Source organism: Leuresthes tenuis, unplaced genomic scaffold (genome assembly GCF_036924035.1).
Source record: "Leuresthes tenuis unplaced genomic scaffold, fLeuTen1.0.hap1 SCAF_21, whole genome shotgun sequence".
NCBI lineage: Eukaryota > Metazoa > Chordata > Actinopteri > Atheriniformes > Atherinopsidae > Leuresthes > Leuresthes tenuis.
The window spans coordinates 25,192,918-25,209,883 of record NW_027325375.1 but is presented as its reverse complement, the minus strand read 5'-3'; the positions used below and the strand labels follow the sequence as shown (position 1 = coordinate 25,209,883).

The 16,966-nt window shown below is 39.8% G+C and overlaps 1 protein-coding gene across 1 annotated transcript; it reads right to left on the bottom strand.

Annotated features, from left to right (window-relative positions):
• Positions 1-2,503: 2,503 nt before the first annotated feature.
• On the bottom strand, positions 2,504-15,499 carry rps6ka4 (ribosomal protein S6 kinase, polypeptide 4). Its single transcript, XM_072374220.1, has 18 exons — positions 14,518-15,499; positions 13,299-13,370; positions 12,296-12,363; positions 11,841-11,991; positions 11,517-11,632; positions 9,854-9,961; positions 9,679-9,759; positions 8,730-8,833; positions 8,384-8,534; positions 8,125-8,286; positions 7,758-7,883; positions 7,387-7,520; positions 7,141-7,234; positions 6,807-6,977; positions 5,342-5,533; positions 5,100-5,259; positions 4,779-4,942; positions 2,504-4,681 (listed from the first exon to the last, which is right to left on the bottom strand). Exons 1-18 carry the CDS (start codon positions 14,603-14,605, stop codon positions 4,442-4,444), a joined length of 2,382 nt encoding a protein of 793 aa, XP_072230321.1. The 5' UTR covers positions 14,606-15,499; the 3' UTR covers positions 2,504-4,441.
• Positions 15,500-16,966: the final 1,467 nt, after the last annotated feature.

The window sequence follows — 16,966 nt, the reverse complement described above, 5'->3', positions numbered from 1 at the left end:
CCGAAAGAATTTTGATAAAGCTCAAATATTCGCTGTTTTTACATCTCAGTGCTGTACTTAAAAGTAAGATGTTACACTACATTAATGCAATCTGTCCATTTGTTTCCCAAAAAGTCACCAGAACTCAGGTTAAGGGCTTGGTTCAGGAGGATTATGACCCCCGCCTGCTCCAGCTTTACACCACCAGCTGCCTCTGAGACACATTGTGCCATTTAGTTTGATAGAGGGGTTTAGTACCACTTTTAATGAAGGTCTTGCATCTTGAAGCTAACATCGCCCTGCTCCCTGTCAGCTGTGTCTCCATGATTACATCCTGTGAACTTGATGGCTGTCTTTTCCTGACCAATGTTTCTGGCATTAATTTGGCAGCACTCCAAAGCCAGAGTCGCTGAACATCAAGCATGAGAGAAAAGTGATGAGAAGTAGATAAATCAAGTTGGGCACAGTGAGCTTTTATATATATATATATATATTGATATATTCATGTTCTAAAAGTGAGAAAGACCACCTGAAGGTGAGATAAGATAGGACACATAACAGCGCACAGCAGCCACCTAAAGGCACAATAAAGTCATTACACAGAGATGGATCCTGCAGCACCATGTTTGATGTACAGAGAAAATGGAGTTGAAGGGTAATAAAGCCATGTGTGTATCTGTGTTTGATGTATCTATACAGAAAGAGATAGAACAGAACAAAACTATACAAAAATACAGTAATATCTGCAGCAGCGAAGAATACGACAGTCGGAAGAACCATTAATGGCAGGACCATCACTGTTAAGCCTCTAAGCTGTAGTGGAGGCTCAGCAGGAGCAGAAAAACAGCCTTTGAGGGATACTTTGATTGAAAGGAAACAGCCGGAATTTAATGAGGCTGAATCCCACGACTGACTTCTCCTCACCTTCTGCCTTCTGTTAAAGGCATCGAGATAAAGTTTAAGAGCAGAAACAGAAAGCCAAACAGTATGTCATCACCCTTCATAATGGCTGTAATAATTAGAAATGAAGTTCAGTTCAAATAAAGAATTTTATTTGAATGTTTGCCCTTTCTGAATCTAAATAAATCCAAACTAAAGCAAATGTTCCAGAACCATCAAGCTCGGCCGAGTAATAACTTCATGCCAAACGTCCTGTCTGCTGCATGTGTTGCATATTATTTTGCACCTGTTATGATATCTGATTTATTTTCCTTTTAATAAACGAATGGCATATGTGATGGCTTTGGACAATGCCTGACAGCATGGTGTACTATTCAAGACACATACAGAGTCATTAGCATTTCAGTTAGCCAGACAGATGTGACAGAAGAGCACAAGACGTATGAGATATCAGCACAGTGTTCGATAGATGACAGTCTTCAGCTTTATTAAACCTTAAATCTGTTTGACAGTCATCGGCGATTCTGTGGTGAGACAGCTGTTCATGGAACGTACGCTCACACTGTGATACATTTAAAAGACATTTTTATACTGTCAAACTGTGAAATATGTCTTCACCCTTTAGCTAAAGATTGTAAGAAAAGTATCTTTAACATACAAGATATTCAGTTTAAAAAGAAAAGTTGAGTTGTTGGAGAATCTCTATTCAGCTGCATTCATTTAGAGAAAATTTTTAAAAAAAAAAGACAGATATGACAAAAACTTTCTTTATTTAAAGCTTTGTTTAGGTAAAGCATACTTTGAAAAAAATAATCATAAAGAAATGTCATTTGTTTTTTGTCATCATGGGAAAATAATTATGGAACCATAATATAATAATAATTAGAATTTGCATTTCTGAAACAAATACAAGTCAGTTAAAAGAGTGCTTCCAGGCCTTAACGAGCTGTAACATCTGGCTGATTGACAGGAAACAAGAGAACCAGTTCCCAGTCAGCTGTCTAACATTCGGAGCAAGTACAAACAAAATGGGAAGGTTGTAAAAGGGAAACATGCAGGTCCACGAAGGGAGAAGTCAAAGCATCAGGACTGAAACCTCGAAACAATTTGACTGAAAATAGAAAACGCTCAACAAAAAATAACGGTCTGAAACAAGAGGCAAAGTTTAAGCAACTGGTTGAAGGAAATAGGATTTACATCCAGAAAAGCTAACCCCTAAAGAGAAGAAAGCAAGGCTACAGAAGCAGCGATGGACTGTGGATGATTGGATGAAAGTGATATTTAGTGATGAATCATAAATCTGTGTTGGACAAGGAGATGGTGCTGGAACTTTAGTTTGGTGCAGGTCCAATGAAACCTTTAAAGATAACTGCCTGAAGAAAACAAGCAAATTTCCACAATCACTGATGATAAGGGGTCAGATGTCAGGTGAAGGACCAGGATAAACGTTCAGGTGAACTCTGATGGAATGAGAAAAGTGTCCAAACTATCAATCAAAAGGAGGTTCGGTGACACTGAGGGGACATCTTTCTACAGAAAGACCCATCAGCTCAGTGACCTTCTGATCACAGACGTTTTCAGGTCAATTACAAACCAATTAAACAACAAAACAAGCAATTAAACGTCTATTTAAAAGTAATGTTTATTTTGCACCAAACAAAAAAAATCTTGGCGCAAAACACAAATTCAAAGTTACGACATCAGAGACAGTGCATATCAGTAAAAGTGTAATGCTCAACAAAAAAAAGAGAAAATGTCACCGATGACAACAAAGAAAACAAATATCAACACCAATAAAAGCTTCTTTTTTTTTTCAAAAAGTAAAAATATCAAAGTTCAAACACAAAAACGACCACCTGTAAAAGGACATCATTGGCACAAAGGGAAATAATACAGTAACCTGCAATAATGCTTCATCTGGTACAGAAACATCACTCTCACACATGTACACGTGCACGCCCACGTGGCAGATTCACAACAAGAGCCAAATGATGCTAATCCCAACACCACAGCATTAAAATCAATGACGTAATAAATATCAGTGAAAGCACCTTTAAAGCTGTGTTTAACTGATCAATCGACGGCAACAATAACAAAAGAAAGGTTCATTAAAATCAGTATTACATTAAGAGGTTGAAATACCATAAAACAGCTGTCATTCGTGAATCATTACATACATTATTTCTTTGCTGAAAATCATGACGTGTGAATGCAGTTCTTTCACAGGAAGGTCTTCTAAAAGTCACAATTAAACGTCTCATTGCGGAACATAATTTGAATTTCAAAGCTATGAATGTTTTAAAATCCCGTCAGGAAAAAGACAAAAGCCAGCCCTGGTGAAACAACAGGAACATTTCACGGGATCAGCCCCACGTGGCTGCTGGTCTGAGGCCAACACAAAACTGTTTTTCGTTTAAAAATGTACAAACTCGAGGCATTGTCTGTTCCGAATAACCAAAACCCATATTTTTGCTCCCATCTACGTGCAAACACTCAAACTGCACTTTCCAGCATAAAAAAAAAAAACAAGTGACAATTCTTTCATCTTTCAGAGATACCAAAATATAGAAAATCTTCTTACAACAGATTTGCATGCTGGAAATTTTCAGACCGGCACAATGTTAAGAGCTATATACAGCGAGTGTGACAAGAATGTGTGTCATAACTGTTTGTCTTCATGTCTTTACACAGTCGCTACTGTTAGACACGGTTACAACTGAAAACACTTCAAGTGACAATTTCGATCGTTTTATTAAAACACCCCTACAGAGCCGCCAAACCCGAGACTGGAGCTCCGAAAAGAGTTCAACTGGATCCAGAGCCTGTAGTGACTCCCTTAGGACTGATGATCAGCACTCTTTTGAAACTAGATCCAAAACGAAAATCCCAATACAGCGTTATTCATTCTATACAATCTTACATTCTCGACCAATAGTGCAAACAGCTAGATTTGTACTCAAATTAAACTGAGAGTAAATCTAAGTTCCCATGAAACCGCTTTCTGCACAGAGGAGTGCCAACATGTCGAACAGTACTTGTGGCTTGACTTTTGCAACTTTTTGCTAATTTTCCACATCCGTGACGGAGTTACAAAAAGATTAGTTCGAACAATCAAAGCATTAAGCCCACAAATAACTGGAAGGACTGTTCATCTGCTACGTGCAAATATGTGTGCCTTCAAAACGGCTATTCACCGATTTTGCCGCGTCTATGGCTTCTGCTCATGAATGGCTCCTTTTTCCCTTTTTCCCCCTATATAGCCAGGCACTGTTTTGTCGCCACAGTGAGGAGAGAGGAGAAATAAATGATGCTGAGCATATACTGAATAGGAATTAAAATCTTCAAGGCCACATCTTCTCCACTGAAGGAAAATACATGTTTGGTTTGAGGAGAATATGGCAGAAGGAATGAAGACATTCTACTGTTAAAAAAAGAGAAAATTAGCTTTGCACTGAAAACTAAACCAGTGTTGGGGTTTGTCAGCATTTATTTTTTCGAACCGACCACTGGAGGACATTGTGTTGCCGGCACATACCACTTCATTTCCGTGCTGTTCTCCACGTCATTTCGGCTTGCTCTGCTTTGGGGACACAGTTTGCTTTGGGGACACAGTTTGCTTTGGCTGTTCTTTGGATGCTGTTGCAGAGGCTGAGGAGGAAGTGGAAGAGGAGGAGGAGGACGAGGATGAACTCCATCGGGTCTCCACACCTGTGCTCGTCATCTTGAGCTTTCGTCGTTTTGCGAGGGGAGCGTTGTCGACACTTTTCAGGAAAAAACCCTCCCTCTTGCCGCGGTTAAAAGCCTGGTTTGAAAGGGTGACAACAAAAAGGAAAGGAAATATTCATCAATTTAACATTTATTCAGAGGGCTTTGAGATATTTAGTACCCTAAGCCGTTACTTTGTATGTTGCATTGACATAGGTGCGGACAGTAGGCCCACTGGACTCTAACACATCTGGAGTGCACAAAGGAGTTGTGGACATGGATGCTCCACCCTGCAGCCAGCTGTTCTCCTTCAGATCTGAGAGTTTGAGACGTCTCTCTGGATCCACGGTCAGTAGCCCTTAAATCATAGGGTGACACATCAAAGCAGGCACAGAGACAAAAACAAGCAAAACATGAAGAGACAGCCAAGCAGACATTTCTCCAGAAACAGCAAAAACAATCAGGTTTCACTGAACCATCCACAGAAGAGCTACAAATATGACTAAACTTCATACCTTTGACTAGCTCTTTGGCAGCCTCCGATACGCCCTTCCAGGCTTCCCCTTCCAAAGAGAAATCGCCCTCTTTTATCTTCTGCATGATGTCTGCAGCAAACGATGAGGTCATTCCACGCTGCTTGCTCTGAAACGGCACCTGGCCTGACAGCATGGTGTACTATTCAAGACACATACAGAGTCATTAGCATTTCAGTTAGCCAGACAGATGTGACAGGATCAACTTTCACAGGTTAAATTACCAAGATGACCCCAAGACTCCAGAGATCGCAGGATTTGTCATATCCTGCACTCTCAAACAGCTCCGGTGCTGCGTACTGCAGGGTGAAGCATGGAGTCTGCAGAGGGGCGCTGCCTGCAGGGCACAGGCGGGCGAATCCAAAGTCTATTACTTTCAGCACAGAGTCCTCGCCCTCATCTGTAAACAGCACGTTCTGTAAGGCAAACAAACAAAAAAACATGATGATCCTCTCTCATTATTCTTTAGTGAGCACATCTCAATTTTCCCCAACAGAGCAAAGACTTCTCCACACTTTTAGTAAAGAACTACATCTGCAACTACGAACTACAAGTGGTTAAATGCTTTGTCAGACAATTTAGTTAATGGTGCAAAGTCGGAGCAGATGGCAAACAGATGGTAGTTTTATTCAAATTAGGCCCCAAACATGCGTTTGGGAAAATGAGATCATATGCTGAGGTCAGGGGAATATTTCCAGGACGCTCATCTGACAATGATCTAACATTTGCTGATATTGTATACAAATGCAAACTCAACAGTGAGAAAGAACTGTGCAGGAGTTTTATAAAGATGTAGGGAAAAAAATTGACAGGTTTATGCTGTTACTGCAGGCATCTAAATGTTACTGACTGATTCTTACCATCTGCCATTTCAAGCTGCTACATACTAAGTGAAAGCCTTTGCATTCAGCAGCTGGCAGATCAGCTTTGCTGTATGGAGCCTGGTCATGGACCACTTTTTGTAAGTTTCCACCCACTAAAACTGAGATCGAAACCGTTTGCTGGCCGTCTCGTTGAGTTGGCTCATTGAAGAAATTTTTGAATGCTCTTTGTACTGTGGAAACATGTATTTTCATGTTGAAGAATGACATAATCACCAAACCTCGAATGAGAAAAGTCTCTCCACCTGCAGAGATAATGACTGCTATCTCCCCTGGTCCTTCACCTGACGTCGACCCCGTATCATCAATGATTGTGGAAATTTGTTTGTTTCCTTCAGGCAATCTTTAATTGTTTCATGGAACCTGCACCAAACTAGTTCCAGCACCATCTCCTTGTCCAACACAGTCAAATTGTGTCGAGGTTTTATTCCTGATGCTTTGACTTCGTCTTTCGTGGACCTGCATGTTTCCCTTTTAGACACAGCTGACTGGGAACAACCAGCATCTTTTTTCACACTGAATTGAATTATCTTCTTGAAAGAGTTTCATAATACTCTGCATTGTTTTAACTGACAGCTCTCTTGTTGCAGCCTGTCAATCAGCCAGATGTACCAGTTTGTTCAGTTCTGCAAACAGACTCCTTTAACTGCAGACTCATTTGCATATTTAGACATGTGCGGGTATTTGTTTAAAAAATGCAAATTACATGGTGGTTCCACAATTTCTTGGCAAAAAGGTAGTTTAATTAAGCCACAATGTTCAGCTATTTAATCTGTCTTCTGTTTATTATCATGAAATCACCACCCACCTCAGGTTTGAGATCTCTGTGCACAACTCCAGCCTCGTGCATGAAGCTGACGGCTGAAACCAGGCTCTGTAGCAGCTGACTGGCCTCTGCCTCACCAAAGAGTTTCTTCTTCTTGATCCTCTCCAGTAACTCCCCACCTCGCAGAAGCTCCATCACTAGATATGTGTGGTACTGAGAGAGGGGGAGGTAAGCAAAGAAAAAACCTCATGTATTCATTTTGATGAAACGCATGGCTAAACCTTACATTGTTTGCATCTTTAAAAGTGAAAAATGCATTTTTTCTACTGGTTTTAAAGTTAATATCAGTAGTTGTACATGTAGTTTGTCTTCGTACCTGATCAGTGTAAACATCATACAGTCTGACAATGTTGGGGTGAGCCTCACACTGCCTCAAGGCAGCAATTTCCCTCTGAGTATTTGCCTCCATCCTAACAAAATAAAAACACACGTCTAATGTTAAAAAAGCCTCATGTGTGGCTAGTAGCTCTGCTGGAACACTGATGACAGTAAAGCAGAATCCGGCACAGTCATTACATAGGAGTGTAAGAGCACAGTTTAGCAGCATCACATGTCCACTCACCTGCGGCTGACGATTTTGGCGGCATACTCGTGGCCACTTTGCTTGTGCCTGCATTTCCTGCACACAGAGAAACTACCTTCACCTAGCGGTGGCCCATGAAGATTAAGCTCATAGTGCTGGAAAAACTGAGATTCCTAAACAAACAACAAGCAGAATGAGCTTTGAGCTTTGCTGAGTTCTTAGAAACTATTCTTTCAGATAAGGCAAAGCCATCTTTGGTTAATAAACTACTGTTTCTTGTTGTCTTCCTTCCTGTCTGTTAATAAACAAGACTCAAATCATTACAAGAGTGACTAACATAAAGCAACAACTTGCTGCTCAAATTATTTCAAACCCTGACCCACACTTGATGTCTAAGCCCACATCCATACCTCTAACATTGCACTGCGCTGAACAGAAGCAGATGCAGGTCGGTCAGCTCCCACTTGTGATTCTGCCAAGTCTCCCATGACGGCATTCTTATTGAACAAGATGGAAGGGGCGATAAAGGAGTAACCCTAAAAGAGAGGAGAGGTGTTTGCTGTTAGAGGTAGTTCACTGGGAAGTGTGATCTGAGCAAGAGATAGAAGGAAGATGATGTATAAAAATGCAGCTAACAGAGTGAATTCATTTTCTAATTAAGCTTGCACCTACTACATCAGAAAGTAGTAATATTTCCAGTGGTGGTTGCATGGATTTTTTTGTGGAAACATAACATGGGCATAACATAGTACCAAGGCTGAGACACTGAGGGCTGACCTGGAAAAGGCGGTCAGTGCTTGGGGGGGTGCTCGCAGGAGAGTAGACGGGATCCATCCCAGTGAATTCCTCGGCAAAGTTGCCCACGTCAAGTTCGCTCTTCAGCTCTGGCTTGAATGGGCTCGACACCTTTTTCTGTGCCAAGTCTGCCCAATTCAGTCCCTGTGCGGAACCAAAAAGCAGATGGGAATTTAGAGACACATAAATGGAAGTTACAGAGGAAGAGAAATGTCTGAGTGACAGTGGAAGTGTTAAAGACCTTGAAGAAAGGATGAGCTTTGATGTCCTCCGCCCCTCGTGGCCCAGAGCCCAGCCTCTTGTGTGGATCTTTCACCAATAACTTCTTCAGCAGGTCCTGAGCAATGGGTCCAATCATAGAGGGGAATGGTGGATCACAGCGCAAAATTCGCCTGAGGAGCAGGGGAGAAAAAAATATAATATATCAAATATCTACAGAAAATCAAATATCTGATTAAATCTAAAAAAAAGGAATACCTTTGAAACATGTTGAATATTGATCAATTAGTTCAAGGTAACCACTAGCAACTGAGAACATGTTGTAGGATCTGAATCAGATTTACAGAGATAGAGAACATAGCACTTACTTTGACACCTCGCTTTGGGAGTTCCTCTCCCCCTCCAAGGTAAAAGGAGATGCTCCCGTCAGCAGCTCAAACATCAGGATCCCGAGGCTCCACCAATCTACTGACTGGGAACAAACAACAAAAGAAAAGTTAAAGCATCCACTGGGTGGGAGATCTGGGTTGTGAGATATGACACTGATTGCCTTCTCCAACCAAACTCTCATCCTTTAAAGCAGATAAGACCAACCAATGACACTTTAAACAATCAGCTTTAATTGCCTACACCACAACATTCATCAAATTTATTTTCGTATTTGATAGCAACAGGAAAGAGGGAGAAATCAAGGAGAATAACAAATATGAACAAGCCCTGATTGGAGCTAAGCATGTGCATCTGCACTTCACATTCTAATAGGTACGCTGCAGGTGGTCCATCAGCTTCAACAAAGAAAAGCTGGTCTTTATGCTGAAATCAACAAATCATCTAAATCTCACTCACATCATACCAGGCTTGAAAAGAAGAGGCATGCAAACGCTGATATGTTGCATTGGGTCTTAACAGGTTAGCCCAAATTAACCTCCCCAGCTTCCTGAAACATTTGAATATCAACCTGCCCAGAATAGATGCAACAAATGCATGTACCTTCCTTTCAGACCTGTGGTGATGTTTGTGTTTTATCTTCTCAGCCACAGTTTTCAACAAGCGCAAAAGCAGATTTTTTTTAATTGATAAACATAGCGGTGGAGTCGATCATTTACCATAAAAGCTGAAGGTATGTTCAGTCAAATGTTTTTTTCTTTAATATATCGGCAACTAAGAAATAAAGGTTTTAATGCACAGTTTATCAAACAGACGATGCTTATCTTTAAGAATACTTCAGGTTTGATTGGGTTAATTATGATTTTCACATTATACCTGACACTTCAAAACCACCAAACCGTGTTTGGGGCCAGACTGTCCAATACTCACCTTGCCATGCCCAGTCTTCCCCCTGATGATTTCAGGAGCCATATATTCAATGGTGCCACAGAAAGAGTAGGTTCGTTCCTTCTGTAAAGAGGAGAATCGAAAGATTCCACACATCATTTTAGTGCTCATGCGCCCACACACTCCTATGTAGGCATTGTAGTATTGTATTACATACTTCTTCTTCCAGAAACTCTTTGCTGAGCCCGAAATCTGTCAATACCACATGGCCTTCGTTGTCTAGAAGAATGTTTTCCAATTTTATGTCTCGATACACAATCCCAAGCTGCACGAAACCACAGTAAAAGGAAAAAAAGAAAATTCAGATTTATATGAAATACAGTCATTTGTGAATAGTACACACAAAGGAAAATAAAGTTTTTAAAAGCAAAGATGACAAAACGAACCAAAACTTGAATTTTTACTTTCAGATGTCACAACATTTTCCAGTCTCAATCGTGTCAATTTTCTCATACAAACATTTGTCAAAACCGCATGAAAAGCACAAACTGGAGCAAAACCCTTAAACCCTGCAGTGGACTAATAAAAGGCTTAACAGGGTGGATTCACACAGCCAGGGTGTCATATCCAAAGAAAAGAAGCATAACATGAACCAATTCTGTCAACGTACAGTCCGGGCTTACATGGCAGAGCAGGGTAAGAGGTTTAACTGACATGTTTAACTGAGGTTTAACTGTGTTGGCTGATACATTTACCAAGACATTATTTGTCGATAACGTAGCTAAGTCAAGCTCATACCTTCCATGTGCACTCTTTTAATCTCAACCCACCCTCTCATCTCGACTGCTCTTTTTGTCCACTATGAACTGGACAGAATCTCTGAGAGTCGCAGGTAAAACGACATAAAGTAGAGTCGAGTATAGCAGAAAAATGGATGGAGCAGAGCAAAGGAAATGGCAGCTCCTGATACTACAAAAGCTTCAGAGCGCGTGTCAAAATTGCTTTGCTTGTGATGACATTTTCCTTTAGTTCTGTTTAACAACGAGCTTCCAGGTTTTGCAGAATGTGCTCCAGACTTTTTTCTCTTCTTTTCTTCCTGCCAAACATAATCGTCTCTGTGTTCCAGGATCTTCTGACTTACAAAATGGTCCTTCAGCAGTTTTTTTTTTTTTTTCTCTAATTGATAAATTTACAGTTCAGTAATGCTGACCGATGCTTTGTTTTAATGCACGTAGTGGGAGAACTAGAGAGTAATAAGGGGTAAAAGCAGTGCTAATTTGTAGACTCATAGATCCCTACATACAGTATCTACTAAGAAAAGGTAGTGGTTAAATTTAAGCCATTTTGAGGTTATGTTCAGCTAATTAAAATCATTACATATTTCTTTTCAATGAACAGGTATTCATATCTAACAGCTTCACTGATCCCCAAAATAAGACTATAACTGTTTATGTACTTAAGATAATAAGAGTCACTAAATGTGATTGTGTGTAGCTGATGAAGCAACGCATAAAAGGCAACATCATGAAAATATGCACCTCATAATAATTCATCTGAAACACCTACTGATAGCTGGAACTTTGGGACAGCTTGCACATGCAAAATGGAGGCATAAATATCATTTCATGGCACAGCTGTTTTCCAAGATTTGGAAACTGCTGCAATACTTTTGTAACATTAGGTAATCATTTCCTTAGGTTAGTGAGTATTTCACATAATAGAGAGTGCAAGAAGGTACTTCCTGACCAAACGAGCTATGAAATGATGAAGTCAAATAGTCAAAAGATGAAATCCTTATTTGTTTAACCAGGAATTAGTTTTGGCCACACCAAAGCTATGAAATAAGCTGTTTGGGTTGATATGTCAGTGTGGTGTCTCACCTTGTGCAGGTGCTCCAGAGCAAGGATTATTTCCCCAATATAAATCCGCACCGCCTCCTCGGAAAAGTGATCTCGCTGGTACAAGTGAGTGAACATCTCCCCGCCACTCACGTAGTCTGGAGTCACACACACAGACAAATGCAGAGGGAGAAATAACAAAGTCTGAGTAAATACCATCGAGGCTGAAATGACAGAAATAACACAAAATATGTGCGTGCAAACAAACAGACATAGAGTGTAAGACGGAAACGTAAAGAAAACATCTGTTCAGTGTTTCAGGAGTTAAAAGGATTCTCCATTAAGTTCTGGTGCTTTGGGACTCACCCAGGATGAGATGTAGTTTGCTCTGAGTCTGAAAGGCATAGTGAAGCGTGACCAGGAAGGGAGACTGACGAATGTGCTCCAGCACCTGCCTCTCCGTGCGTGTATGCTCTGTTGTCTTTGCTTTCTGAACAATAGCTGCTTTTTTTAAGACCTGGGGGTAGAAAGAAAAATATGTGGACATACATCTGGACCTTCATAATCAGAATCCCTTTTAGAGACAGGATAAATATATTTATCAGTGAATAGCAGCTCAATCAAACTTCACTTAATGGTCTGTCATTTAGAGTAAAGAGAGTAAAGTATGTGCTGTACCATTACTGTAAATGGAGAATGAAACCTAAATTAAAATTATTGCTATGTATACAATTAACAGCGCAGACCAGTAACTGATATTTTTTTATCTAAGATGCTGTATCATAATTGCATTAATTGAATATTGAGAATATAAATATTACCTTCATTGCATAGAGCTGGCCCGCATCATGACCGCTGTTCTTCCTGACCAAAAACACTTTTCCGTAAGCTGGACAAAGACAAACAAACGTTTTCTGGAGTTATTCAAATTACAGCTAGCTGTGCTCTAAAACATCATTTGCATTGTATTTTCCAAACTGTTTTTTTTTTTTAATCTCTGTGGTGATTCACTTTTGATATCATGCATTCCCTCGCCCCTCAGTCTAACCCTTATCAACACAACCGAAGGCCTAAACCTAACAATAAAACCTAGTTTTGACCCTCAAAAATATCCCATTTAGTCCCCAAAAAACACACTGGAACCCATAAGTGTATTGGGATCCTTATTTTTGGACCTTCTGAATACAGAAAAACAAGTATACACACACACACACACGGAGACAAAGCTGTCTTGGGGTTCTGTGCTTTGTTCAGGCATTCTGTGATCTATAGAGGGGCTGGGGACCCAACCACCATTACTGTAACTGTGATTACTGAACAACCCCACACTTTCACCTGTGCTGCAATAGCAATGAAGAATCACCATCAGATCACACCTTAATTATATATGGAGCCACTTCAAAAGCCTTCCTCCAGAATAAAATGAATCAAGTGTTGTTTTGTTGATAGGAACAGGCTGTAAAATCCTCCACAGGTATTAAACTCTGGGATGAGATCTAATAAGAGATATATATATATACCCAGAGATACCCACAGCAGACGGTCTATCTACTAACATTTAGATACTTCTGATTGCCGTCTTGATAATGTGCAATCCCTCAGTCATGATATAAATGACAAATATTTTGCCTCCGCATCCTCAAGGGTACTTCCACTGGCAGCCTATGAATACTGATGATAAACTTTCTGCCCTTAAACTACTTACTGAGGCGATTAAACCGTGTTGGCTTTGAGAATACCTCGCACTGATGTTATTCCTCAGGCTTTACAACAGCTCTATCTGTGTTTCACATTCAGAATGTCAGGCTTCATGTTGATGCTTACCTCCAGTGCCCAAGACCTTGAGCAGCTCAAAGTTCTCCATGCCAACTCTTTCAGTGTGACCTGTGAGGTTAGCTGGTAGAGGAAAGAAGATAGACCTTTAGTGCCCTTTTACAAGTGTATTAAAATTGAAGGAGATACAGTCAATGTATCAGTCAGGAACCAATATTTTAAACTATTGTATAACAACTTATAACAATTTAGCCTTCTGCGCTGTTCTCTATAAAGATATTAATTAGTGTAGTATGGTAATTAATTTGCTTATGACTGCTAAGAAAAACAACCAGTAACTTTTTAGTTCAGCTTTTTATTTTGGATGTAATGAAGGGAGTTTGGATTTCCCAGTATCATTTTCTTTATGAAGTTACACTAAACGTTCATTTCTGGGGTATATATATGATACAGTATCTGTTAAGACATTTATACATGGTCTTTTTTTGTCTATGTGTCGAGTGTACACCAAGCAGTCCTGACTAATTATATGATCCCCACTAATTAAATAGCAGAAATAGGATCACGATAAAGAAACAACAATAAACAACATTTTAGCTAGGTCGGCTAATCTATTCAAAATGTCAAATAAAGAGGAATGAGAAAATAAAAACCAGTTGGTATTCAGACTGAAGAGCAACATTTCTACCTGTGTGGAGAATATTCACATGATCACAGACGTGTGAGATAGCTCTGGTATGAGCATTATCTAACAATTTGCTTTGATTTTCCACAATGATAACAAGACTAGAAATCTAAGAATAGCGATCAAAGAAAAACTAGAAACGCCGCCTTGATGCACATCTGGGGTGAAGCAGTAAAACCTGACTTTAAATCTTCTTTATTGACACTGTACTAATTCAGGGATCATGGAATTAATTAATTAATTTTGGGGGGGTCATGTTTTTTATTGTTGCTTTAAGATTACAAAACGTGTCTTATATGCCCGGCAGATCATTTGTATTTACAGGAAGTACCTATCTGGACTAACGTGATGCTTTCTGTCCACTCAACCTACATACCAACAGTGATTTAAGTGATTCAAATCAGGGTTGCTTCATACTCCTTGATGCTTTCTACTCCAAAATGTCTGCTTGTCTTTAGATTCTTTGTTGTTGTTTTTTAGAAAAAGAGAAGTATGAGATAAAGAGCAACAGTGTATCGTCAAATGATGGAATGATTTTAACCATCCCACGTTTATAATGTGATAAACAGCTTAAATTTGACTTACCATTGGTGATTTGGTGCTTGACAGTACAAGCCTTCTCATTAGTTTTCCCATCGGAGTCATCACTGCTATCTGATGCGTCCCCAGACATAACTTCAAGGAAAAGAAGACTAAAGCCTGTACAGACTGATTATAATATACCTGGGTGCCACCTGTCTTACGCGTTACAATGTATAAATGTATATAAAATAATCTATTGTGGCTGCATTGAAAAAAAAAAAAACACGGATTACCGACTTGACTTGACAGCTGTGTTTTCGAGACAAAGCTGTTGCCCTAACGTTAATCCCCATTCGTTTGACATCCTGCTGTTTAGCATTATTTTGTTTTCTCGTGTGATTGGCCGAAATCAATCAGAAAACACGATGTGCTCCAATTCAAACTCCTACTGCTTCAAAGGCTGTAGTCATTTCACGATAACCGGGGGAGGAAGATAAATACTGCTTCAATGTTTCTCAATAGATGTGTGTTTGTTGCAGTTTAAGTGGCTATTGCTAGCATTAGCTATTAAAGAGTAGTAATTATTCATAAGATAGTAGACATTACTTAGTAACGTTAATTCTACTTTTAAGTAGACGATTGACCAACGCGGTAATGGTCTTTTAACACCTTCGTTACTTAATTAGCAAAATAGCTACAGCAACAACACATACTATCTAGCTAGATGGTGTAGTAGTAGTAAATTGGTAAAGAAGCATTAGCAGCTAGCTAGCGAATAGCTGTAGTTGCCCGTCAAAGTTTGAACGATTAGCTAACCGCTAATGGTCTGTTAGCCATGTTAACTGGCCTCTTCAGATACGAGTAATCAGACCATGATGGAAAACGACAGTTAGGATAGTCCCTTGCCCTTTTAGTCTCCACTAGTATCAAACAAGTGACTCGCCCATGATAAATAAATATATATATATATATATATTTATATCTCACTTTAAATTTCCTATCAGCAGCCTGTAAACTGCTAACACCAGGATGCTTTCGACGCTGGGCGACGGCCAGTCACGTGAGCAATATCAGTGGGCGGAGCGATATTACTCAAGACCAGTCAACTTTTTTTGTACTCAGAGCCTTAAGTCAGTTTTCATGCATATGAGAAATAGCAAACCAATATGTAATTATTGACAGTATGAATGTAAGCAGTTGCAACGTGTAGTACCAAATATGTGACGTGGGTCAGCAGCAACATTTTTAACCATTCGGTCATGTCTGGGTAGTTCCGTTTTAGAGGGACCTCTACGCCAGCTGCTTTGGTTTATATGCATTTAACTGCGCTCTACTTACCAATACATGCACAAAATCTATTCACAGCATGTATGTAATGTTCAGGGTAAGTTATCTTACAAACGTCGACTATTACGACAATGTACACAAAAGTTTGGATGGGGAATCTCTTTATTATGGTCCGTGTCATGTAAGGCATAACCACATGTTAGACCCAACTGTGATAATGAGGTCTAAAACTGTACTGAACTGTGATGGTCTTACAGGACAAAACCACCTCCGACATTTAATTTACATTCAAATATTGTATATTTCAGTGTACAACTAATTTCCATTAGTACATCACACCTCCTGTGGGAGCTTCCTTTACATTGTGTGGGAGTTCTATATTGACTGTATGTGGCTTATGATTACATTAGATCTAGAGCTGGGGGGGGAATGCCCATACCCTCCATTTCTGCTGTGCATCACAAGAGAAATGTAGAGATATAATGTGAAAACAAAATGCACGACGAATCAACTTGTAACCCCCTCTCACCTCCCTTTGAAACCAGAGAACAAGACACTGACAATATGTGGATTTTGAGGTATCAAAAGGTGGTGACAAAATGAGCAATAAAAATATAAATATGTATACATTTTTCTCCCTGAAGACCAAAGATGAACAAACAGTCTAAAGGGGAGAACTGATACCACCAGCACATGCAAAGCAGACACTCTAAATCAGAAAAGGCTGGCATAAGTAAACCTCAAGAACTGCTCTGCTGGGTGTAATATACCACAGGGATTAATAGCAGGTAGCGCAAGGGCTTAAATACTAGTCAATATTTAATATGTATCCTATAGGGAGAAAATAGTTACTCAACCTATAGTGGCTTGTTTACAAAGGTAAATCCACCCTTCAACTAGATTTCCCATGATGCTGAAATATCAAAGTCAGGCAGTTTTGTAGAGCAGCTGTTTTGAGGCAAAGGAAAGGCTAAAGCCAGTCAGCTGGCATCTACTCACTTTGTCAATACACCTCCTGTCAAGTTAACAAACCTGCAACTGTCAAGCTGACAATAGCTGATAAGAATAATGATGTCATACCTGAGGTGCCTAAGAAATTTCCAAACCTGAATGAAAGCAGCAGATGGATGGGATAGATTGAGCTTTGCCACTGAGATGTAGGACATGACCCAAAAAAAGGACACACCTGGTAACACAAAATTGACACCTCAGCTTTAAAGCACCA

Bases quoted from the DNA above. Each gene is read 5' to 3' on its own strand.
- rps6ka4 (XM_072374220.1), bottom strand. From the start codon at position 14,605: ATGTCTGGGGACGCATCAGATAGCAGTGATGACTCCGATGGGAAAACT. The intron at 12,364-13,298 runs GTAAGCATCAAC...GTCTTTGTCCAG, and splicing joins CAAGGTCTTGGGCACTGGAG to CTTACGGAAAAGTGTTTTTG. The intron at 4,943-5,099 runs GTATGAAGTTTA...CTATGATTTAAG, and splicing joins TGCCAAAGAGCTAGTCAAAG to GGCTACTGACCGTGGATCCA.